This window comes from Danio aesculapii, chromosome 2, assembly GCF_903798145.1.
Source record: "Danio aesculapii chromosome 2, fDanAes4.1, whole genome shotgun sequence".
NCBI classification, from domain to species: Eukaryota; Metazoa; Chordata; class Actinopteri; order Cypriniformes; family Danionidae; genus Danio; species Danio aesculapii.
The window spans coordinates 48,021,358-48,046,752 of record NC_079436.1 but is presented as its reverse complement, the minus strand read 5'-3'; the positions used below and the strand labels follow the sequence as shown (position 1 = coordinate 48,046,752).

The window sequence follows — 25,395 nt, the reverse complement described above, 5'->3', positions numbered from 1 at the left end:
TGAACTTTTTAAAGTAACGAGTGAAGCAGCCATCTCTGGGATAATTGTATTTGTCAAGTTCTAAAATACATCATTGGTCACTTTTTTCAAGCAAAATTAGTTGTGTTTATGTCTGTGTGTATAATAAAATGGCTTAAGCTGGTATTTTGTAGGCGAAGGATCAATTCAGGTAACATAACTAGAAAGTTAAATTGTGATGTTACACATGTGTTTGTTTGTGTATGTTTACATGCAGCAAAATGGCAGAAAGCAGTATTTTGGTGGCTGAAGATCAGTTTATCTGTTCAGTCTGTCTGGATCTCCTGAAGGATCCAGTGACCATCCCCTGTGGACACAGTTACTGTATGAACTGCATTTCTGACTACTGGAATCAAGATGAGCAGAGGAGAGTTTACAGCTGCCCTCAGTGCAGACAGACCTTCACTCAAAGACCTGCTTTAAACAAGAATGTGGTGTTTGCTGAAATGGTGGAGAATCTAAAGATCAGAAAAGCCCAAAAGACTTGTGCTCTCTCTTACGCTGGACCTGGAGATGTGGAGTGCGATGTCTGCACTGGGAGAAAATATAAAGCTGTGATATCCTGTCTGGTGTGTCTGGAATCTTACTGTCAGACTCACTTTGAGCGTCATGAGGAGTTTCACTCGGGAAGACACAAAGTGACCGATGCTACTGGACAACTGAAGCAGATGATCTGCTCTAAACATGATAAACTACTAGAAATCTTCTGTCGTACTGATCAGTGCTGCATCTGCTATTTATGCATGATGTATGAACACAGATACCATGACACTGTAGCAGCCGTGGTGGAGAGGACAGAGAAACAGGTAAGCTTATGATAAACAAAAGTGCCACTTTTCAAAATGTTTGACAAACAACAGTTTACTCACGTCACATAAAAGTTTAGCCATTTTAATGCATTAATATGAACTTTTAAAGTCAGGAAAGTGGGTGTGTCCAGTTCTGTTTAGATGGTAGTGTCAGGGGAGGGAAAGAGGGAAGGTTTTGCAGAAATATGGGAGTTTCAGTTTGGACATGCGCTGATTTTTACAGAGGCAAAACAAACACGCAGACGCAGAAGAGAAAGACAGTGACTGTGTTTACATGAACATCAGTAATCTAAATATTTGCCAAATTCTTAATTTGTCGACTTTAACTGCAGTTTGGCACTTTCACTTTCATTCAGGAACATTTCCTGCATGCCCCCGTGACAAAAGAGATATTGGATTAGGCTTGCCACGATAGACGGTGTTGGCGGTGTTACCGGTTTTATGACGCAACACCGGTGACATCACTTTTCCACCGTGACACCGTCCCCACATTTGTTTTTTTAAAAGTATTCGTTTTTTATTAAACATTTCTTTGAGTTAAATGGAAAATATAAGTCTATAAGTATATAATAACATAAGTAATTTGCTTAAGATGAGAGTATGCACTATAATTAAAATCTGAACAGCTACAATGAGTCATATTTCATTTATCATGTGAGGAGAACGAGAGGAGTCGAATTTACAGAAAGAGAACGGCGGACGATTTAGTGTCAAAATTTCACTCATTTTGTGAAATATATGTGTCTTAATAGTGTTTTTAGCAGCATGCAAATAATGTGTTTCGGTGACCCTTTAAATATGCTTTGGTATCTGATTATTGAGAAGATACAATTTGTATGGTCCTGCTTTTAAAACTAGTAAAATGTACGGAAAATAGATTATAAAAATATGTTGGAGTTTCATATATAGCCTATTTGGTTTTCATACAGAAAGGTTTGGAGGAGAATCGGAGAAAGTTCCATCAGTCAATCAAGGAGAAAGAGAAGAAGTTTAAGGAATTGAAAGAGGCAGTGGAGACTCACAAGGTGAATGAAGAAAGAAGGAGAAATGCAGCTAAAGAGAACAATTTCCTGCTGGTCTGATTGTCTGTATTCTCCAACAGAGCTCTGCCCAGACAGCAGTGGAGGACAGTGAGAGGATCTTTACTGAACTCATCCAGTTCATGCAGAGAAGACGACCTGAGGTCTCACAGATGATCAGAGATCGAGAAAAGACTGAAGTGAGTCGAGCTGAAGGACTCTTGAAGAAACTGGAGCAGGAGATTGAAGACCAGAAAAAGAGAAACACTGAGCTGGAGCAACTTTTACACACTGATGATCACATACTTTTCCTACAGGTAACTAAAGGCATCTAAAGCATGTTTCTAAAACAAGAAGAAAGGAAGTACAATCAGATAGACTTGTGTCAACTTGTGTCCTAACTTTAACATAATAGCCAATTCAAATACCAATGAATCATCAGCTAATACTTGATTCTAATTGGTCAGTCGCGGCTATCAAAGGTATGTTATTCCAGTTAACTCCCACTAAAACTAATAGTACAGGCTCATCCAGGAACTTCAAACATCCTTATTCATATGCTTTTCTGTCACACCTCTATTTTTGACAGTTTGGTGTCATCTTTTGACTGAAAAATACATAGGTTAGTGCATGCTCCATTCAGCTGTTTTCCTTTCTGTCAGTTTGCCTGCATTTAAAGAATGAACAAATCACCTATTACAGCTCAGAACTATGTTTTTATAGCATGTTTTATAGCATTATAAATTATTTATAGACAGTTGAAATCAAAATTATTAGCCCTCCTGTTCATTTATTATTATTTTTAAATTTTTCACAAATGATGTTGAACAGAGAAAAGCAATTTTCACAGTATTTCCAGCCTGATCTCATGAGAAAACGGAAGTATTTTACGTATTGTCAGTTTAGTGGCTAATTCGTACGAATTCGTACGAGTTCAGTCGTACAAAATTGTACTATTTTAAAAAGGAGGCGTGGCACCTAACCCCACCCCTAAACCCAACTGTCATTGGGGGATAAGCAAATCATACTAAATTATACGAATTAGTTCGTACGAATTCATACGAATTAGCCACTAAAGCAAAAAGTTACGAATTGCTGTGAGATTGTGTTGGTATGAGAAAGTCTTGTTTTATTTTAGATATAATTAAAGGAGATTTTAATTATCAGCCCCCTTAAGCAATATTTATTTTTAGATTGTCTACAGAATAAACCATCATCATACAATGACTTGCCTAATTAACCTAGTTAAGCCTTTAAATGTCACTTTAAGCTGCATACTTAAAAAATATCTATTATGTACTGCCATCATGGCAAAGATAAAATAAATCAGTTATTAGCAATGAGTTATTAAAACTATTATGTTTAGAAATGCGTCTTCTCACTGTTAAACAGAAATTGGGGAACAAATATACAGAAGGGCTGATAATTCTGACTTACACTGTCTATGTATTTATGGAAATTTTTGGTAAAATTTAGAATAATAATAAGTAAATATCTTCAGTGTCTGTGACAGTCCGAATATCTCACAGGCAGAAGCAAGTAGGTTGTTTATAATTTTATTTTTATCTCTGTTGTTTCCCTCTAGAATTTTAAGCTTAACTCTGTCTCATTTGGATCCACTGAGAGAGTGACTATCAGTTCTCTGCTGTGTTTTGATGACATAAGAAAGTCTGTCTCTCAACTGAGAGAGAAACTTGAAGATTTGTGCCAAGAAGAGAAAGCAAAAGTATCAGAGAAAGGTAAAGTTTGCTTTTCGAAATGCGCCTTAAAGTTGTGTAAGAGAAACCATCTATACAGTAGTTTTAGAAAAATTAGAACCCAGGTTCATTGGAAATATGTCCCTCAGCTTACATTCTTGTGAAACATGCAATGTGTTGCACCAGGTTTGTTTTATTTCAGGTGTCAGGTGACAAATCCATGATGACAAATCCAGATGACAAAGGGCACTGTGCACATTTTTGCAAATGTGAAATTTTGATATGTTTCAGAAACAAGTCTTTCTTGTAGATGTCTTTGAAAGAGTGGGGCTTACAATCAGGGATGGGCAGTATTTATGATACATGTATTTCAAATACTATTTTGTCATTTGAATTTGATAGAGTTTATGAAAGTGGCTGAATATTTTGTCTGAAAATACTTTAGTGCCTTGTATTTTTGTAGTTTCAAAATACTGTAAAATACTTTGCAAGAAGTCTACATGGTGACATCTTAAAAATGAGGCCTCTGATTAGTGTTTTCCTAGTTATTTTCCTAAGCTTGCGATCAGAAGAGAAAAATTATTTCTTTTATGAGAAGGTGGTCAATGATTAAGAAAAAAAGTAACTGACAAATGGTGAGGGTATATTCAAGAAAGTAATAGACAAATGGTGAGGGTATATTCAAGAAAGTAATAGACAAATGGTGAGGGTATATTCAAGAAAGTAATAGACAAATGGTGAGGGTATATTTGAGAAAGTAATAGACAAATGGTGAGGGTATATTCAAGAAAGTAATAGACAAATGGTGAGGGTATATTCAAGAAAGTAATAGACAAATGGTGAGGGTATATTCAAGAAAGTAATAGACAAATGGTGAGGGTATATTCGAGAAAGTAATAGACAAATGGTGAGGGTATATTCAAGAAAGTAATAGACAAATGGTGAGGGTATATTTGAGAAAGTAATAGACAAATGGTGAGGGTATATTCAAGAAAGTAATAGACAAATGGTGAGGGTATATTCAAGAAAGTAATAGACAAATGGTGAGGGTATATTCAAGAAAGTAATAGACAAATGGTGAGGGTATATTTGAGAAAGTAATAGACAAATGGTGAGGGTATATTCAAGAAAGTAATAGACAAATGGTGAGGGTATATTCAAGAAAGTAATAGACAAATGGTGAGGGTATATTCAAGAAAGTAATAGACAAATGGTGAGGGTATATTCAAGAAAGTAATAGACAAATGGTGAGGGTATATTCAAGAAAGTAATAGACAAATGGTGAGGGTATATTCAAGAAAGTAATAGACAAATGGTGAGGGTATATTCGAGAAAGTAATAGACAAATGGTGAGGGTATATTCAAGAAAGTAATAGACAAATGGTGAGGGTATATTTGAGAAAGTAATAGACAAATGGTGAGGGTATATTCAAGAAAGTAATAGACAAATGGTGAGGGTATATTCAAGAAAGTAATAGACAAATGGTGAGGGTATATTCAAGAAAGTAATAGACAAATGGTGAGGGTATATTCAAGAAAGTAATAGACAAATGGTGAGGGTATATTCGAGAAAGTAATAGACAAATGGTGAGGGTATATTCAAGAAAGTAATAGACAAATGGTGAGGGTATATTCGAGAAAGGAATAGACAAATGGTGAGGGTATATTCAAGAAAGTAATAGACAAATGGTGAGGGTATATTCAAGAAAGTAATAGACAAATGGTGAGGGTATATTCAAGAAAGTAATAGACAAATGGTGAGGGTATATTCAAGAAAGTAATAGACAAATGGTGAGGGTATATTCAAGAAAGTAATAGACAAATGGTGAGGGTATATTCAAGAAAGTAATAGACAAATGGTGAGGGTATATTCGAGAAAGTAATAGACAAATGGTGAGGGTATATTCAAGAAAGTAATAGACCACTGGCGAGGGTATATTCAGGAGCAAGTCAACAATTAATGAAAATAGCTACTGAGCAATGCTAAGACCAGAAATATACAGTCTGATCTCATGAGCAAACATAACTATTTTATGTTTTGTCAGTTTCGTGGCTAATTCAGTCACAAAAATGTATCATTTTAAAAAGGAGGCGTGGAACCCAACCCCACTTCTAAACCCAACCGACATTGGGGGATTAGCAAATAGCACTAAATTGTATAAAAGAGATTGCACAAATTCATACTAATTAGGCACAATATAAAAAAAATTATGAATTTCCATGAAATTGTGTTGGAAATATATAATGGCTATAGTGTACTCTTCAGCATCTTTGTCTAAGATATGAGATGCAATAAAATATCATAACTTGTACAGTTGTTTTTAAGAGGGTAAAGTCTTCCAGTTAAAGAAGAACTTAAAATCTTGGGAGAATGAGAATACTGTACAAATAATGGATGGATTGTTGATGTAGATGGCAAAAAAATAAGACAAACAACATCAAAATAAGTCCTACACTGATGAAACTATAATATTTCATTGGCTGTTTTAAATGCCAGTATAGCTGCATATGCGCTGAATAGTCAATGCAGGCCAAAGATGTCTGCCTAAAGATGTCAAAATGTCACAATATATGAAACACAAATATTTAATAGTACTCCAGTTTAAACAGGCAGACCAAAAACTCCAAACTCCAGTTACATGGCAGCAGCAGAATGTATATGAGTTTATTTGCAAAAACAGATATTTTTGTACTTTTCAGATATCATATTTTTATGTTGTGGAGTTTTCAGAAATCCCGTTTTTACATTGAGTACAGAACAGTTTAATTAAAAAAAAAAATTAAAAGGAACTCTTCATATAGGCCTGTTACCATTTTAGATCTAAGCTTGTTAAAAGGTTGAATAATCATTGAACAGAGATGATGGGAATTTTACAGGACACGCAATGGATGGAAACATAATCAACAGATACTATGAGTGACTCATGAGCTGCATTAAATGATTTAAACCAAAGGATATCATCTACAAGACAGAATTTTCTGCATGAAATTTGTGCAAAACGTATACCAAACTCAAAGAGAAACACAAGTTACCTTTGGGTTACAAGTTCAACCATTAGGCCATAACTACAGTAGGTGAACAAAGTGGCAGAGAAAAGTTGTTGTTATCAAACATTGTTAAAGTCAGTTTAATGGTAAAGGAATTGATCCAATAGGCCTGTTGATGGAAGGATTGTGAAGAAATGTCGTGCTACCCTTAAAAAAGTATTTTGTATTTTTAAAATACAAAAATACAGTATTTTATTTTGATACATTTGTGACTGCTTTATTTTGTAGTTTATTTTGATACATTAAAATTGATGTATTTGGTATTTTATTTTAATATACATGTCAATATATTTATGCCCATCCCTGCTTACAATATAGATCACCTTTACCAGCAAACCACTGGCCTAACTCTAAACCCAACAAATAGTGTTTTCAAAAGCAAGCGCGAGGAAATTATGCATTGTGACCATGTAGCTATAGTCATATTCTGTTTAAAGAAAGGTTAGTAGTTCTCATTTATGCATAAGTGTTTATGTATATGTAACATAGACAAGCTAGAGAAATGCTGTGCAGATAAACCTCACTCCTCTGAACCCGAAAAGGTGCTCTAGCAACAGACGATAGAGGTCATGGTCTTTAGTCTCCTTGTTAGAGCAACCGACTCCTATATGGAGAGTCGCCAGTTCGATCACAGCTCAGAGCGGGTTGGGTGGCATAGGATCAGTGAGGTTACATGTATAAAGCTGTTTCAAGAGTTCATACTTAGCTGATGATTGATTATATAGCTTGTTTGGCATGCTGTTCCGCGAGAGAGCCCTGAGCTCAAAAGATCCTCGAGCCTGCGTTTGCAAGGCGAGAGGGGAGTTTGAGCTCAGGTAGATCTCGAGACCTCCCCTGCTGCAGTAGCTAATAGTGATTGGTCTTAAGAGATAACTATTTACTAGGAGCAGGTCTATGGTGCAGATTTGGATTAGTCAATAAATTTAAGTTGCATGTTTTTGGACGGCGGGAGGAAACTGGGGAACCAGGGGGAAACCCATGTGAGCACGTGGAGAACATGTGAACTCCGCACAGAAACGTTGGCTGGCTTGGTAAGGACTAGAACCAGTGACGTTCTTGGTGTGAGGCAAGAGTGCTAACCACTAGGCCACCATGCCTCCCATCTAGAAGAGTAGGGGTGGAAGGGGGGATTCTTCAAAACGAAGATGGCTGTGATATAAAACTTAGGGTATTCATAGTGGCTTAGGAATCATCTGAAAGGTGAATCATAAACTGGATGATGGGGGACCAGCTGCAAGCAATCATAAGCACGTGATCCTCTCAAAATTAGTTTATAAATAAACTTCACTTTGTGAGACGTGCTTCTCATATGATATGTGAATGACTGGTTTTTCCAAGTGAGAATGATGTTGTTGTTTTCTGTTATACACCACGCCTACAGTACCAAAAGGGTATCATTTGGCAATGGAGACACAAGTCTAATGAAGGTGACCCGTACCGGCCTAAACTATACCACTCAGTTGAAACAAAGCATTATTGAGCAAAAGAACAAAAGTTGTTGCCGTCATACAGCCCCTAAACATTCGTTTTAACTAGAAACTGCAGTAAAGTGTATGTTTCAATGCGTATTGACAGTTTCACTAAAACGTAGGCTGAAGCACATTTCTCCGATGAGTCTGGGTTGAATTATTCTTATGTGTTTATTTCTTTGGTAACATATATCAACTTTATCCCCATAACAGAATCCAGCAACAGGGAGGAGTTCCTACAATGTAAGACATTATGAAAACACACACTCACATTGTGCCATGTAGAATAAATGCATGATTAAAGTAATAGTTCACCACTTAAAAAAAAAAAAAAAAGACCTCATAACTAACTCGCCCTCAAGCCATCTAAGATGTATATGACTTTTTTCTGTCAGATGAACACAGTTGGAGCAGTTTAAAATGTTATCCTGGTTCCTTCATGCTGTATAATGATTGGAGAGTGGCTTTTATTTTGAAGCTTCAAAAAGTGTTCACCGGCACGTGATTAACGCAAGTCTAACGAAAAGGATCAATGAGTTTTTGTAACAGAAATATTACAACAATTGAAATGATAAACTCTCACCTCCAGCTGCGGCTGAATAAATGCCATGTGCGACTGACGTATATGATGTATGACGTTACACAGGACGGCTCATGTACACAGCATTGTGACCAATATACTGTATAATGATAAACAGTAATGCCAATTCAACTCGTATTCTTGTTTGTTCTCGTCTATTGTGTTAAATAAATTGTTTGTTAAATGGTTTAACTATTTCGGGAGCTTCTGCAACAAATGTGTTTTACATCATGCTTCGTATACATCAGTCGCGCATTACATGCATTCGGCTTTCTGGAAGTCAGAGATTGGAATTCATAACTAAAAAATGTTAAATAGCTAGCCCATTCATAACACATCTGTTAACCCTCTGGTGGCACATGCATTAGTTTGACGACAGATTTATGCAAAGACTTTAGAGTGTCACCCATATACATGTCACCCGTATATAGTTTTGAATGGGGAAAAGTGTAATGGTCAATGTGGCGAATGAAGCCCCGCCTACTAGTACATGAGCCAATCATTGATCGCTGTAGACTGACCATTCTCTGGGGGAGAACTCGGACCAGACGTGTGCTTTTACAACAACAAACACACTGGAATCTCATCAAATACTTGCTTTACAGACACAAGAAATATATTCACATAAAGCTTGAAATCTGTGCTTTTAAATAAACCAAGCGCACTTGAAAACAAAAGTTTTTTGGTTTTGTAATCTGCATGAAAGGAACGAGATGTACAGTCCATCCTGTCAAACGCACATCACATGACTAACATCAACTAGTCAAACACCCACAAACTTATAAATAAAGAGTCGCTGCCATTTCTGGAGGAGATTTGCCATCAAGACCAAGTTGAGGATTACTTTAGTAGAGCAGCAAGATCTGACAAAGCATTATTCAAAGGATGATTATGTGTAGGATGCCGTAAATGAGGTTGGTGTCGCAATCTTGTTTCTTTCCACTGTGCATTTGCTTGGGCAACCTGAAAATATGCTGATTTTGTTTGATTCAAACATTTAGAGACGAAAGTTATGAGACGTTTGTTGTTTAAACTTATTGGTGATTTAAAATATGTAATTTAATTGTAAGCTTGGCAAACAGTTTGAGAGAATTTTATGTTTCCCCATTCAGACACAATGCACGAGCATACTGCCAGTGAGGGGTTTCAAAGAGTGCCGCCGAGAGAAATGACTTGCCTTAAAGGGCTTTTGATTTATGTCATCAAACTAACACAAACTTCAGAAACAAAGGTCACTATTTTAAAGCCTTCAAAATAGAGCTGAAAATCTTTGCCCGAACCTGAAAGAACCCGGTGGGACCCGTCAGGTTTGGATGGGTTCGGGCTTAATTTCTATCATTTTAGGTGGGTTTTGGCCAGGCTTGGGCTTGCGCAGTAAATAAACAGGCATGTGATGCCTTTTGAATAGCGCGATAAAGTAATCAAATCATTTGTTATAACGTTAAAACCCATCCCTGCAAAGGTGAAACAAATGATGACGGAGACGTCAAAAAGAGCTAAATTTGCGGAAAATGAAAATGAAATGGATGTTCTTGGCTAGTGAAAGATGAACAAACAATCCTACTCAAAACTGACAAAATTAGCCAGATCAGTAGTACTACTCTATGCTTCCTGGCCAGCAGCAGCAGCGAAAGGGTGTTCAGTGCTGCTGGATGCACCACCAGTGAGCGCTAAAGCCATCTACAGTAGATTCAATAAAGTTCCTCCACAAAAACACATAGCCTAATCTTGATGAGTAAAGGATTTTCAAACTATAACTAAATATTAATTAAACCATAAATCTATAATTTAGTCAGAGTATATAGGCTAATTTTGGCATTATTCTTTTAATATTCAGCTTCACCGTCGCCTTAAGGCCAAATTGTGAAGTGGGGAAACAAATCTCGCAGAGCCTTTATCTTAATTTCATTATTGCCAAATACCCGTCTTAATTCTGAATTTATTTTAATTTAATTTGTTAGGAAATACTTATTTTTATTGGTGTGTTGGCCAATTTAAGGGTAAGTGTACCTAGGCCTATTTAGAGTGCTGAGAGGTTAAGATGTTACAGAGGACTTATTTTATTTTTTGTTCAAACTTCTAAGTGGCCCATAGCCTACGTTTGTTATGAATAAATAATCTTAAAACACGTATGAACAACTCATTCTTGAAAAAAGGCAAAAGAGCTGTGTGCAGGTGCACATTTGAATAACGTCAGGCTGTAAATGGGCTCAGGCTTTTAAAAAGATGTCAATCATAATGCACTTGCCAGACTCGGGCAAAATTCTGTCGGGCCTAACTTTTATGGCCCGATTACAGCTCTACTTTAAAATAAAGTTCACAATCCAACGCCATTACCCAGCATTGAATAGTCAGGATAAAATTTAAAACTACTCAGACTGTTTGTCTGACAAAAAACGTTATTTACACTGAGGATGGCTTGCGGGTGAGTAAAATATTCCTTAAACCGTGTTCTAAACCTACAGGACAAATTAATTCAATAAAATATGACAGAATCTTAATAATATCAAATAAATTGAACAATATTTGCAAAAAGCATACATCATTACATTTTATATTCTTACAATGTTTTATCATGGTCTCTCATTCAGATTTAGACCAAAATAGACATGCTTGCATGCCACTTAATATAATAAAATGCATGTTTATCTGTTTCAGATTGCAGTCAGTTCACTCTAGATTCGAACACAGTGAATAACAGAATTCAACTCTATGAGGGGAACAGAGTGGCTATTTGCGGTGAAACAGTCTGTTCTTATCCTAAACATCCAGACAGATTTGATTGTTTTTATCAGGTGTTGTGCAGAGAGAGTGTGTGTGGACGCTGTTATTGGGAAGTGGAGTGGAGCGGTGAGGCTGCAGTAGGCATAGCAGTCTCATACAAGAGCATCAGGAGGAAGGGAAAGATAAATGAGTGTTTATTTGGGTTTAATGATCAGTCCTGGAGATTGTCCTGCTCTAACTCCTGGTTTGCGTTCAGACACAATCACAAAGGGGTTAATCTCCCTGTACCACTGAGCTCCTCTAGAATAGGAGTGTATGTGGATCACAGAGCAGGAGTTCTGTCCTTCTTCAGCATCTCTGACACAATGAGTCTCATCCACAGAGTCCACACCACATTCAATCAACCGCTCTATCCTGGGTTTTGGGTCAATCCGGGCTCATCAGTAAAACTTTGTCAACTAACCAACTAGATTTTGTGCGATGAGATTCTACAAATAAAACTCCCACATCGCAGCTCTCGCGACGCATATAATAAAAGGAAGAATAAAGAAAATTCTGTCATCATTTACTCAACATCGATTTTGTTGAACACAAAAAAAGATATTTTGAAGAATGTCTGAAACCTGTAACCATAATAAGAAAAACAAATATGAAAGTTAATGGTTAGAGATTTCAACCGCTCTTCAAAATATCTTCTTTTGTGATCATTTTTGGTAAGATATCCTTTTAATAGTGTAATAATATGGATAAATTAATTTGCTAGTCCAGAACTTAATTCTATAAATCTGCAGGGAAAAAAAAAAACATCATGTAAAAATGATGTTCATAAAAAAATCATGTAACCGATTTCAGGTTTCCTCGTATTTACTGTAAAAGAGATATGACAAAAGCCCAATACCAATTCTATATAATGCCCCTACACCTTCCCCTTGGCCCTTGAAACAGTGTGAAGGGGTATAAGGATGAAAATGTTACCCTAAGAAACAAGACACCACACGCATATGCCAACAGTAGCTCATACGACACACAAGATGTTGTCTGCGGTAGCCATTCCAGAAGATGCAAACACAGTTACATTTAACATATTACTATTCCCAAAGTTGTTTGTGTTTGGATGAATGTTGTACGTTTTCAGCTCGAAAGTGTTTGAGCTTCTGGTTTTCCTCTGGCATCCCTGTTACAACCGATGGGTCATGTTTCAAGAAGTATAAATCTCTTCTGTGTTTACAAAAAGACAGAAAGTTTAATGTTATACTCGACGTGCTATAAAAAACTAGACTGGCCTATTCTGTCAAATCATCGGGTAACGTTATCAGAATTTTAAATGTTTTGTGGAATATTTTCCAGGTGTTATTATAATTGTTACATTTGTGGATCTTCTTGCTTGCTTTTGCAGCTAAAGTTGCCGCTGTAGCTGGTGTATTCAGGGAAATCTTATAGTGTGATCCTGAAAAAAATGTTCATTTTAAGGGCTATATGGCACTTCCCCTTACCCCTAAACCTCTCAAGTAAAAGAGAATCGGGACATCCCAACTCGTTCATGTGAAAATAAAAAATGGAGGGGTAGGGGGGAATGTTTTTTAATGTTTTATGCTAACTTATTTAAAGAAGTTTATCAGGTTTCGACTAAATTTTGTAAGTTATACAAAGTTTATATTAATGTTTTTGTCAGTTTGAATGATGTAAGTTGAGTAAGCTAGAAAAGTTAAACAAAAAACAATTAAAGGAACACTCCATTTGTTTTTATTTGGAAATAGGCTCATTTTACAACTTTACTGGAAGTAAACAGTTGAGTTTTACCATTTTTGAATATACAGTGCAACTGGAAAGTGTTCATAGTGCTTCACTTTTTCCACATTTTTATGTTACAGCCTTATTCCAAAATGGATTCAATTAATTTATTATTCTGTTTGATCATTGATCATCCTTGAGATGTTTCAGCAGCTTATTGGAGTTCACCTGTGGTAAATTCAGTTGATTGGACATAATTTGAAAACGCATACACCTGCCTATACAGTATAAGCTACCAGGGATGATAGTGCATGTCAAAGCACAAACCAAGCATGAAGACAAAGGAATTGTCTGTAGACCTCCAAGATAGGATTGTCTAGAGGAACAAGGCTGGGGAAGGTTACAGAAATATTACTACTGCTCTAAAAGTTCTAATGAGCACAGTGGGCTCCATCATCCGTAAGTGGAAGATGTTTGGAACCACCAGGACTCTTCCTAGAGCTGGCTGGCCATCTACTGTAAGCTGAGTGTTCAGGGGAGAAAGACCTTAGTCAGGGAGGTGATCAATAACCTGATGGTGACTCTGTCTGAGCTCCAGGATTGTTCTGTGGAGAGAGGAGAACCTTACACAAGGACAACCATCTGTGCAGCAATCCACCAATCAGGCCTGTATGGTAGAGTGGCCAGACGGAAGCCTCTCTTTAGCCTGGAATTTGCCAAAAGGCATCTGAAGCACTCTCAGACCATAAGAAACTAAACCATCTGGTCTGATGAGACTAAAATGTAATTCTTTGGAGTGAATGCCAGGTGTTACATTTGGAGAAAACCAGGCACTACTCATCATCCAGGATAATACCAATCAGCAATGTACAGAGACATCCTGAATGAAAACCTGCTTCAGAGTGCTCTTGACCTCAGACTGGGGCGACGATTCATCTTCCAGCAGGACAATGACCCAAAGCACACCACCAAAATATCAATGGAGTGGCTTCACAACAACTCAGTGAATGTCCTTGAGTGGCCCAACCAGAGCCCAGAGCTAAATCCTATTAAACATCTTTGGAGAGATCTGAAAATGGCTGTACACCGTCACTTCCTATCCAACCTGATATAGCTTACTGAGGTACTGCAAAGAGGAATATGCAAAAATTCCCAAGGACAGGTGTGCCAAGCTTGTGGCATCATATTCAAAAAGACTTGAGGCAGTAATATCTGCCAAAGGTGCATTAGCAAAATATTAAGCAAAGGCTGTGAATACTTCTGTACATGTTTACTTCTGTACAGCTTTTTTTTTTTAATAAATTTGCAACAATTTTAAAAACTCTTTTTTCACATTGTCATTATGGGGTTTTGTGTGTAGAATGTTGAAGAAATAAATGAATTTAATCCATTTTGGAAAAAAGCTGTAACATAAACAAATGTGGAAAAAGTATAGCGCTATGAATACTTTCCGCATGCACTGTATTTAGCTTATCTCTAGCTCTGCAATGGAGCACTTTTAGCTTAGCTTAGCATAGATATTGAAGTTAGATTAGATTATTAGCATCTCGCTCAAAAACAGTTTTAATAATTTTTCTTTTTAAAAGCTTGTGTAGTTTCATTCTGTACTAACACTGATTGAAAAAGAAAAGTTGCTATTTTCTTGGTCGATATAACTATATAACCATAGGATCTGTACTGTAATAATCAAGTTACTTTGCTACTGTACCATGGCTGCAGCAGGCACAAAAATATTTCGCAGTGCCTGAAAACGATCTAACTTCTGTGTATAACGGTTCTAGAAACAGATCACGATCTGCACCAAAGTGAATATAATCTTAATCATCTCTCACAAATGTCTCCATGGCTGCAAGGCACGATTCCTATGCAAGAAGGTGGTCATGTTTGTAAAAATAAGCCTATCATAAAAATAAGTGGAATTTTCCTTTAAAGGCAGCAAAAAATATATTTTACAGTGTTGTTTAGCTTTGTTTTGCTTTTAACTGCTGTTTTTTAATGTTATGATCAAATTTATGTCATTATGTCTAGTTACTGTCTTGCTGAGCGTTTGTATTAACATAAATAAAACAAGCAACTTATCGTACAACCATATACAGTTTTATGTAAAAGTTTGGGCACCCCTCTGTGGCTGCATAATTACGTGCTCTTTATAAGAGAAGATCACAGTGAAATGCCATTCAGTTTCTAGAGAAAACTAGATAATATTATGTTTTCCGACAGAAATACGCAGTGTAGCAGTATCGAGTGTGTGAAATTAAATTGATACCAAAAAATAAGCTATGCAAATGTTTGGGCACCCTCTCTTTTGTGTGGATTTCAAAACCTGCACTTAATGCTGATTGATTACAACACAAAATTGATTTGAGTGACCCAGTGAACCTTAACAATTCTAACACAGGAGTAACCGATCATGCTTCTCCTTATTGTAAACCAGAAAGTAGCAAGAAACCTCAAAATAACCTCCTAATGACATAAAAACAGATAATTCATCAACATGAATTAGGAGAGAGATGCAAAATGCTATCACAAATGTCTAAAGTCTCCATCTCCACAGTCAGAAATATAGTAAGAAAATGGAAGGCCAAAGGAACAGTTCCTGTGCATGAAAGATGTGCTAGACCAAGAAAAATATCTGAAAGGCAAAGGTGAAGAACGGTTACAGACAAACAATAGACCACCTCCAAAGAGCTCCAGCAACATCTTGCTGCTGAAAATGTCATTGTACATCGTTCCACAATTCAGCACACTCTTCACAAAGAACAGCTCAATTGAAGGTTATGCAGAAGAAGCTTTTTCTGAATTCTGCCATCAAGAAGAGTCGTTTGAGGTATGCAAATGCTCATCTGGATTCCACCCAGTAGCAGCATATTCTGAAGAACAATGTTCAAAGGATGTTTCAGCAGAACAATGACCTAAAGTACAGTTCCAGATCTATCAAGGAATTCATTCTCAGACATGATACAATGTTCTTGAATGGCCATCCCAGTCCCCAGACTTGAACATGATTGAAAATCTATGGATTGATTTGAAAAGGGCTGTTCGCGCTCAGCACCTATCAAACCTGACTGAACTGGAGAAATTTTGCAAGGAAAAATGGTCCAAAATGCCTTCAGCAAGAATTCAGGCACCTATCCTTGGCTATAAGAAGTGTCTTCATGCTGTTATTTCAGTAAAAGGTGGCTGGACAAAAAGATTGATGTCATTATTCTGTTGGGGTGCCCAAATTTATGCACTTGTCTGTTTTTATTATGACTTGATTTGCATCTGTTGATTAAATAAATCTTATGACAGAACTAAAATGTTGTGTTTTCCCTAGAGTATAAAATATATCCAAATGAAATTGCTGATTTGAACAGCCAGCAGGTTATGGCTTGCAATTATAGAAATTATTAGAGGTGCCCAAACTTTTGCATAAGACTGTACTTGTGTAAACTTTATGTAAATTAGAATAAAATCAAATGGTTACATTTTTACTTCTGATCTTTTTTTTATACAGTCTTATTTGACACCAAAAACAAAAAAGAATAAAGCTCAGAATAATAATCACAATAACAAGTTATTTATCCATGTATTTCCTGTATTCAGACTTAAAAAGTCTACTTTATAATTCTGCTTTTGCTGCAAAACTGTTTTTATTGTGAAATATTAATAAATGTGAATATTAAAATGCAGTTTCAGTGTCATTCAAAAAAGCATTTACAGTGACTCTGGGAAAATAATTGTCTAGGTGATCTATTTTCATGAAAGCTTTTACATTTTAACAGTTACATAAGTTAAAGTTTAAACCGTTTTAATTAGCTAAAGTTTATTTATAAACTAATTTTTAGAGGATCGCGTGCTTATGATTGACACGGCTGAGTTGGGCTGACCCCGCATTAGTTAACATATGATTCACCAATCAGACGATTCCCATCTTAGTATAAAATAACCAAAGCATCTTACCTTAGTCATCTTTGTTGTGAAGAACCTCCCTTCCACCCCCTCTTCTCCTCTCCTCCTCTTTTTCCCTTATAGGGCATCACGGCAGCCCAGTTGTTAGCACTCTTGCCTCACAGTAAGAATGTCACTGGTTCGGGTCTTTACCCAGTTGCCAGTTGACATTTCAGTGCAAAGTTGATGTTCTCTCAGTGCGCGTGTGAGTTTTGTGTGAACTCTTGAATTTACTTTTGTACTTTTGTTCCTTTTGTAAAGGAACATATTAGTACCTAAAGGTATCATATTGTACCTTAAAAGGACATATTAGTTCCTAAAAAGTACAAAAAGAACCATCAAATTAACAGCTTTTGTACCTTTATTTCAGAGAGCATGTGTGATGTCTCAATTTTACAGACAGTACTGATTTAGGTATAAGAGTATTTGATTCATAATAGTATTTACCTCAATCTCTGAAACAATATCATGCTTAAATTCTGAAATGCTGCTATTTAAAAGATTAAACACCTATTAAAAATGTCAGGACTGTTTTGTGCGCAACTTTTAAACAAAGAACCGAACCAAGAAAATATTTCAGCTCATATGTTTACGGAAAGTGGAAAAACAACTGCTGGTAAGGTTGTATACACATCTCTACATATCTGTACGAGCAGCAAAATGGCAGAAGCTAAGATTTCAGTGGCTGACGATCAGTTTAGCTGTTCGACCATCCCCTGTGGACACAGTTACTGTATGACCTGTATTACTGACTACTGGAATCAGCATGCTTACTATACAGTATACAGTTGTCCACTGTGCAAACAGACCTTCATTCCAAGACCGACTCTAGGTAGAAACACTATGCTGGCTGAAGTGGTGGAGAAAGTAAAGATGACTAGACTACAAACTTTTAGTTACACAGGACCTGGAGATGTGGAGTGTGATATTTGTATTGAAAGAAAATGCAAAGCTGTTAAATCCTGTCTGGTGCGACTTCAGTCTTACTGTCAGACTCACTTTGAGCATCATGAGGAGTTTCACTCGGGCAGACATAAAGTGACCGAAGCTACTGGAAAACTGAAGCAGATGATATGCCCAAAACATGATAAACAACTAGAAATCTTCTGCCATACATGCTGCATCTGTTATTTATGCATGATGGATGATTTGCTAGACTCGAACCCTGTCCGTTCCATGTTCCAAGTCTGATGCCATACACGGTGAGCTACCGAGAATAGCAATCACTCTTGAAAAGCCATCCATGCATTCCTGTAGCGTTCATTTCACACCCAAAATGCAGCCATAAATACCCGTGTGCACATATATCTCAGTTCTTAAAAATGTAGCCCAGGCACATATAAAATGTAGCCCAGGACTTTGAGTTCTTTAACGACGCTCTGTTTACAAACACAGCAACAGAGCCCTTTGTCTGGGTCAAACAATCGAAGCGACGACGGAAACACAGCTGGAAAAGAGGAAAGAGAGCCGGCGTCCTCGTGGATTAAGACTAAGACGCCGTGGATTTCGACCTCCGCTCCCCACCATTCTGCTGGCTAACGTTCAGTCACTGGACAATAAACTTTGCGAGCTACGGGCGCGCATTTCCTTCCAACGGGAAGCAGGAAACCGCACACCCGGAGGCAGCGTTTTACTTTAACAATGCCAATCTCAGGTAAATTGCTCCAAAATACTTTCAACATATCACCACAAACGTGCGTGGTAATATTTTGGACTTTTGCTACTCTCCACCCACCCACCCTCAGGACGTTTCAGAGCTGGACGGACCAATCGGATTCCATACTTCAAGACTGTTTTGATCACGTTGACTGGAAAATGTTCCGGGCAGCTTCTGATGACGACATCGAAGTGTACTCAGACACAGTTATGTGCTTCATCAGAAAATGCATAGAAGACGTGGTCCCAACAAAGACTGTCCGTATGTACCCCAACCAAAAACCATAGATCAATGGCGAAGTTCGAACAGCTCTATCAGTGCGAACCTCCGCCAATAAATCCATTAATGCTGTGGAACAAAAACAAGCAAATTACAACCTCAGAAAAACCATCAAAACGTCAATACAAAGACAAGGTAGAGGGTCAACTTAACACCAATAACGCAAGGAGCATGTGGCAGGGACTTAATTACATCACAGACTTTAAAAGTAACAGACCCGCCACTGTAAACATTCCTGCGTCTCTCCCGGACGAGCTCAACTTTGAAGCCCATGACAGCGCGCGCACACACATTGCGCTCCCGCGGCCGAAATAGAAACCGCCAGCACAGTCTCTGTATCTGTAGCGGATGTAACGAGATCTTTCTGTCGTGTGAACATCCAAAAAGCTACGGGCCCTGGATGTGTACTTAAAGCATGCGCACACCAACTAGCGGGAGTTTTCACGCTCTGTGGCGTGGCAGGAATATGAACAGCATCCTGAGTCATGCTTGGGCGCCGCCGACAGCCGCCAACCTGCGGTGCCGGTGTGTACCCTGATAGAAACCTATGTTTAGAAATCTGAAATGTATGGCGCTGTGTGGCGCTACGCGGCGCCCCGCCGAGCGGCGCTTCTGGTGTGTGACCCCCTTAAGGGAAGAATGCAAACAGTTTTTCAAATCTTTTTTTTTTTTGTCTATAGAGTCTTCGAGTCACCTGCTGGATAAACAGATCTATCGAGCATTGCTGTCAGTTCTCTTTCTTCTTTTGATGATGTGGGAAACTCAATCTCTCATCTTAAAGAAAAACTGGACATTTGATGCAAAGAGGAGGTGGAAAAGATATTTGACAAAGGTAAAGTGTTTTTCAGAATCATGCACCATGGATTGTTGCACAAGAGCCTCAAGACAAATTCTAATATAAAAAGGTATACGTTTATTGATTAATTACAGAAACTATGTTAATCATGTGTTTCTCTCTCTCTTTAAGTAAAACAGCCAATGGAGATCCCACTTTTCTCTGATATGGATGATTTACTTGTTTTTGATGAAGAATTCCTCTCCCATCTAAGCATTCTCAACTGTAAACCCAGCAGGATAACGAATGATGCTTTTTCAAAAGCTCTGGCTGAGATTCAGAATTGGAAGACATCTTGATTTTAACAACCCATCATATTGAAATCAATGAAAGATAATACTAAACAAGGTCAATTTTAATTAGTAAAAAAGTAATTGGAATCCAGATTCCCTGATAGAAATCCACCAGATCTGATTGCACTTAGGTGTTGTGTAGAGGAAATGTACATGGATGTAAAATAACTGGAAATAGGAGACAAGTGATCAGTTCTATAACTATTTATGGTTATCTAGTTTTGTTCAGTTATTTAATTCAATTGTAAAATTTTGACCTAATTACAAAGAGATTGTAGCCTATATGTAGGCTGGAGGCAGCTGAGGCGACAAAGAAAGAGCAACACCTTCTGGAAGGCAATTCAGGCAGACAGACGCTCAAGGAAACCTCCCCACCAGAAGCTCGAGGATGAGCTGGGGGGCTGGCTGACTACAGCTGCGCTGGAGCTGGCTGACTGGCTGCAGACACTGGCACATGCAGAGGTGGAGAAAGTGGGTTGGGTGGGATGCTACTCATGTTACTGTCATCTGGGAACATCAGGGTTAGACAACTGTCTGGAAACAGTGGACTTGAAATTGAATCTCTGCTGTCTGGGAACAGAAGGGAAGGGTTGACTTCACTCCAGAAATCTATGAGTAGCATCTCGGGTTCAAGAGATGGCTCACCCTCAGCGGTGGGGAGGTGGCTGGGCTCTCGCTCAGTCCCTTAATGGCCACTAGGACTCCCACTTTCAGCAATGTTGCCAGCTCACACACCTGGTCAGATGGTTTGCTTTAAACTATGAAGCTAGTAACCTTTTTGTTTTATCCTTCAAACCCAATTTTGCATTCACTAATTCACAATTATTGTATTAATTTTCAAACATGTTTTCTAATTGACTAATTTATCAGACTTTAATTCAACAACATCAACAAGTATTTTTATGTTTATATTAAATGTAGAGCCAGATTGACTAATAGCCTAAGGAAATATAATAAAAATAACTGTGATTATCATAAACTAGCTGGTGAGAACAGTGACGATTTAACATATAAACTATATTTTATATTATACACAACAAATATCAATTTTACCAGACACTTATATACCACAGATCCTGGAACAGCCATAGCTTAACAACCCATAAACAGATAAACCTGATTATTGTCAGCAGTCCAAGTCTTTGTTTACTTCAATAAAAGACTTTGAGCTGATTCCTTTGGTAAATCATTTCTATTTCATATCTATTCGGGGTTAATGTACAGTAACAATTGAGAAAAGATCTGAGGCTTTCCTTCACTCTGCTGGGAAACTATTAATAGTGTCATAATGTTTTTCAATGGGTCCTTGTTATTTGTGTGGTGACCTCTGTAATCGCATCAACCACAGTTCAATGGGTTTTTATATGTCCTATGGTCAGTTAAAATAGAAAATTTGGACAATTTTAGCAACTAATCCCAGCAAGCAAACAACATCATAAGACGTTAAATATAGGTTAGATTTAGATTGTGATGTCAGGTGACCAAACTTCAGTGTCTGACCAGCCTCTAAGGACAACGTTATTTTGATGTCCAATAATGACGTCAAATGACGTTGATATTTGATTGATTTTAGGTTGTGTTGGAAAGTGACCAAAATTAAACATCGAGCCAACATCTTAATCCAATGTCATATTGATGTCAAATATTGACATTTATTCATCAGGTACTGCAGCCAAAATCGTCTGACAGACGTCATAGTGTTAACATCCACACAACGTCAAGCTGTAACATCATTAGATGCTAATATTTGGTTGATTTTAGGTTGGACATTGAGGTCGGCCTGATGTTGGTTTTTATTTCCAAACAAAATGCAACGTCCCCAAGACGTTGGGGTACAAAGTCAATCTGAAATCATGTTGACGTCCTGTGCCTGTTGGGATTTGTATATCAATATCACAGGGTCTGTAGTTTCTTATTAGCCTGATGAGCAATACAAGCCCTAAAAAATATTGAAATAATCAATGCAATCTCATGGCTGTTCATAACTTGATTCAGTGTCTAATGTGTATGACTTTGTACAATCTTATTCATACATTTTAGTACGATTTGCTCAAAAATTTTATGATTTCATACAAATGAAATCATAAAAATCCATACTAATTAGCTACTTTTCTGACAATAAGTAAAACAGTTGAGTGTGGGAAAGACAAATGACAGATAAAATGCATTAATATTGTTATTAGTTATGTTTAGGGCCAGACGGAATTTGCAGACATTTTTTGCTATTTATTTTGGGAGTATCATAACTAAAACCTTAATATATGAAATAAAAAATAATATCTTTTAAAATTTTACTTAATGTTTCAAAATGCAAATCCAATTAGATTCACTTTATTTGGTAAACAAAGCAAGTCTCCCATATAATACATCTACTAAAAGACAGAAAATACTACTGTACAAACTGCATTGTACATAAATCAGTCAACAATGTTACTGAAATTATTTTAAAAACTGAATAAATATAGATTTACACACATTTACTCAAGTAAATAAACAGAATTAATGATGGGCTAAAAATCTGCGGAATTCTGTGGAAAATCTGCGGAATTCTGTGCACGCAGATTCCGTGTGGACCTAGTTATGTTTCTACGTGAGATTGAGCTGATGTCATTCAGACACTTTGAATGTAATTGTATTGGATTACTTATTAACTGCATTTAATAGATAACACTACCGAAATACATTTGCAGTTTGTTTCTTAAAGGTGTTTCATGGTTGATTAGCTTGATTAAACTATTTTTGAAACTACTGGTTCAGTTTATTTGGTGATATGTCCAAACTGCTGACCAAAGATAAATATCATCATATAAATAAACCAACTTTAAGAAAGTAAAGTCTTGGATTTGGACATCCCTACCAGCCAAACAGCATGCAGATAATCGATTGCACAAAAAGCAAAGCCTTTTTTCCACCAGAAAATACTTGGATCTTCACTGCTTTCATTCTCAACCCATAAACTGAGCCTGTGTCATATAGTCACAACTAAGACCTTGTCTTTACCTGGTATTTACATGCATTTGATTGTAAATCTGATCACTAGTGGTCCGCTGAGACACATTACTGTTTCTACCAAGTATACCAAGTAAAACGTGCATTCAAATGTGACCACTTGGGTTTTGAGACTCTTTCCTCTTAATTCATCACACTGTATATGGCTTACGAGCGAATAGCAAGCTAAATTAAAAGATTTCAATGTCAATAACATGTCTGATCACGTTTTCGGTCAACTGAATGAGAGTTTTGTTGCTGTTTTAACACATTTGATCACTATTTAAATGTACATTTCCAATGTACTACAATTAAATGCATTTTTGGCTATCAATGGAAGTGGTAATACACCTGCATTAGCATCATCCATGTGTAATTAGACAAAAAAATAGTGAGATTACACTGACAGGACAGTAAAAAGTATAAAACATTAAAGCACATAAAACCATAAACTTCTTAATAGTGATCTATATCAACAGGATTGACTATTTACTGTAAAAGCATCACTGTGATTAGTCCCTGTAGTAAACCTTTGACCCTCATGTTGCTATATCTCAATGATGAGATGGTTCGTTATTGGCCATGTCAAGGTAAAAACGCGGAAATCGTTCCGACAGTCCTCACGAAATCATTGTAATATTGGATATAATCTTGGATACAGATTTATATAGCAAAAGGCATAAAAAACAGAGCTGTTTTTATGTTATTTTAGCACACAAAAATATCAGAGAACTTCCTTCATCTAGCAGGTCAAAGTATATTTATATAGCTTGATTATCTATGTGACACACCTTAATTCCTCCAAAACAAGGAAGTAAATGCATTTGCTTAATTTTGCTTAACTTGAAATAACAGAAACTGGCAGCTTGGCCTTACTGTATTAATTAATCCTTAAGATCATTCAAATGTATTTAAATAATAAATAGCAATAAGCATCCCTTTGATGGTTTTGGTAACACTTCAAAATTAATATTTCGAGAGGATCATGTGCTTATGATTTTTCTCAGCTGTTCCTGCATCATCTCATAATTGATTCTCCAATCAGATGATTCATAATTCACTATAAATAACCAGAGTTTTTCTCATCTCAATATCTTTGTCTTGAAGAACCCCCCTCCCACCCACTCGTTTCCAGATGGGCGACACGGTGGCCCAGTGATTAGCACTGTTGCCTCACAGCAAGAATATCTCTGGTTAAAGTCCCTTCTAAACCAGATGAAATTTCTGTGTGGAGTTCATTCGTTCTTCCTGTGCTCGTGGGTTTTCCCCGGGTTCTCCAGTTTCCTCCCACAGTCCAAAACACGCAACCTAAGTAAATTGAACACACAAAATTGATACCATAGCCAAGCTCTTAGTGAGAACACTTGTCCTCAGTCATCCATATCTGTGATTAACTAGAAATAAGCTGGGGGGAGTTCATCGAGATCTACCTGAGCTCAAACTCCCTTCTCGCCCTGCAAACGGGAGGGAGCCCAGGACTCAAGGATCTCATAAGCTCAGGGCTCTCTCCCAGGACAGAATGCCAAACAAGCTTTATTATCAATCATCAGCTAAGTGTGAACTCTTGAAATGTTAATGTATTTACTAACATGAACAAACAATGAATAGTAAATTAACAGAATTTCTTAATAGTGATCTATATCAACAGGACTGACTATTTACTGTAAAAGCATCACTGTGATTAGTCCCTGTAGTAAACCTTTGACCCTCATGTTGCAATATCTCAATGATGAGATGGTTCGTTATTGGCCATGTCAAGGTAAAAACGCGGAAATCGTTCCGACAGTACTCACGAAATCATTGTAGTATTGGATATAATCTTGGATACAGATTTATATAGCAAAAGGCATAAAAAAGAGAGCTGTTTTTATGTTATTTTAGCACACAAATATCAGAGAACTTCCTTCATCTAGCAGGTCAAAGTATATTTATATAGCTTGATTATCTATGTGACACTCCTTAATTCCTCCAAAACAAGGAAGTAAAAACATTTGCTTAATTTTGCTTAACTTGAAATAACAGAAACTGGCAGCTTGGCCTTACTGTATTAATTAATCCTTAAGATCATTCAAATGTATTTAAATAATAAATAGCAATAAGCATCCCTTTGATGGTTTTGGTAACGCTTCAAAATTAATATTTCGAGAGGATCATGTGCTTATGATTTTTCATCTCATAATTGATTCTCCAATCAGATGATTCATAACCCACTATAAATAACCAGTTTTTCGCATCTCAATATCTTTGTCTTGAAGAATCCCCCCCACCCCCTCGTTCCAGATGGGTGACATGGTGGCCCAGTGATTAGCACTGTTGCC

At 37.1% G+C, this 25,395-nt stretch overlaps 1 protein-coding gene across 1 annotated transcript; it reads left to right on the top strand.

The window, feature by feature from the left end:
• Positions 1-239: 239 nt before the first annotated feature.
• On the top strand, positions 240-11,834 carry LOC130238491 (E3 ubiquitin/ISG15 ligase TRIM25-like). The gene is made up of 7 exons (XM_056469528.1): positions 240-824; positions 1,757-1,852; positions 1,930-2,163; positions 3,432-3,585; positions 3,627-3,633; positions 8,248-8,303; positions 11,299-11,834. Exons 1-7 carry the CDS (start codon positions 240-242, stop codon positions 11,832-11,834), a joined length of 1,668 nt encoding a protein of 555 aa, XP_056325503.1.
• The last annotated feature ends 13,561 nt before the right edge of the window (positions 11,835-25,395 follow it).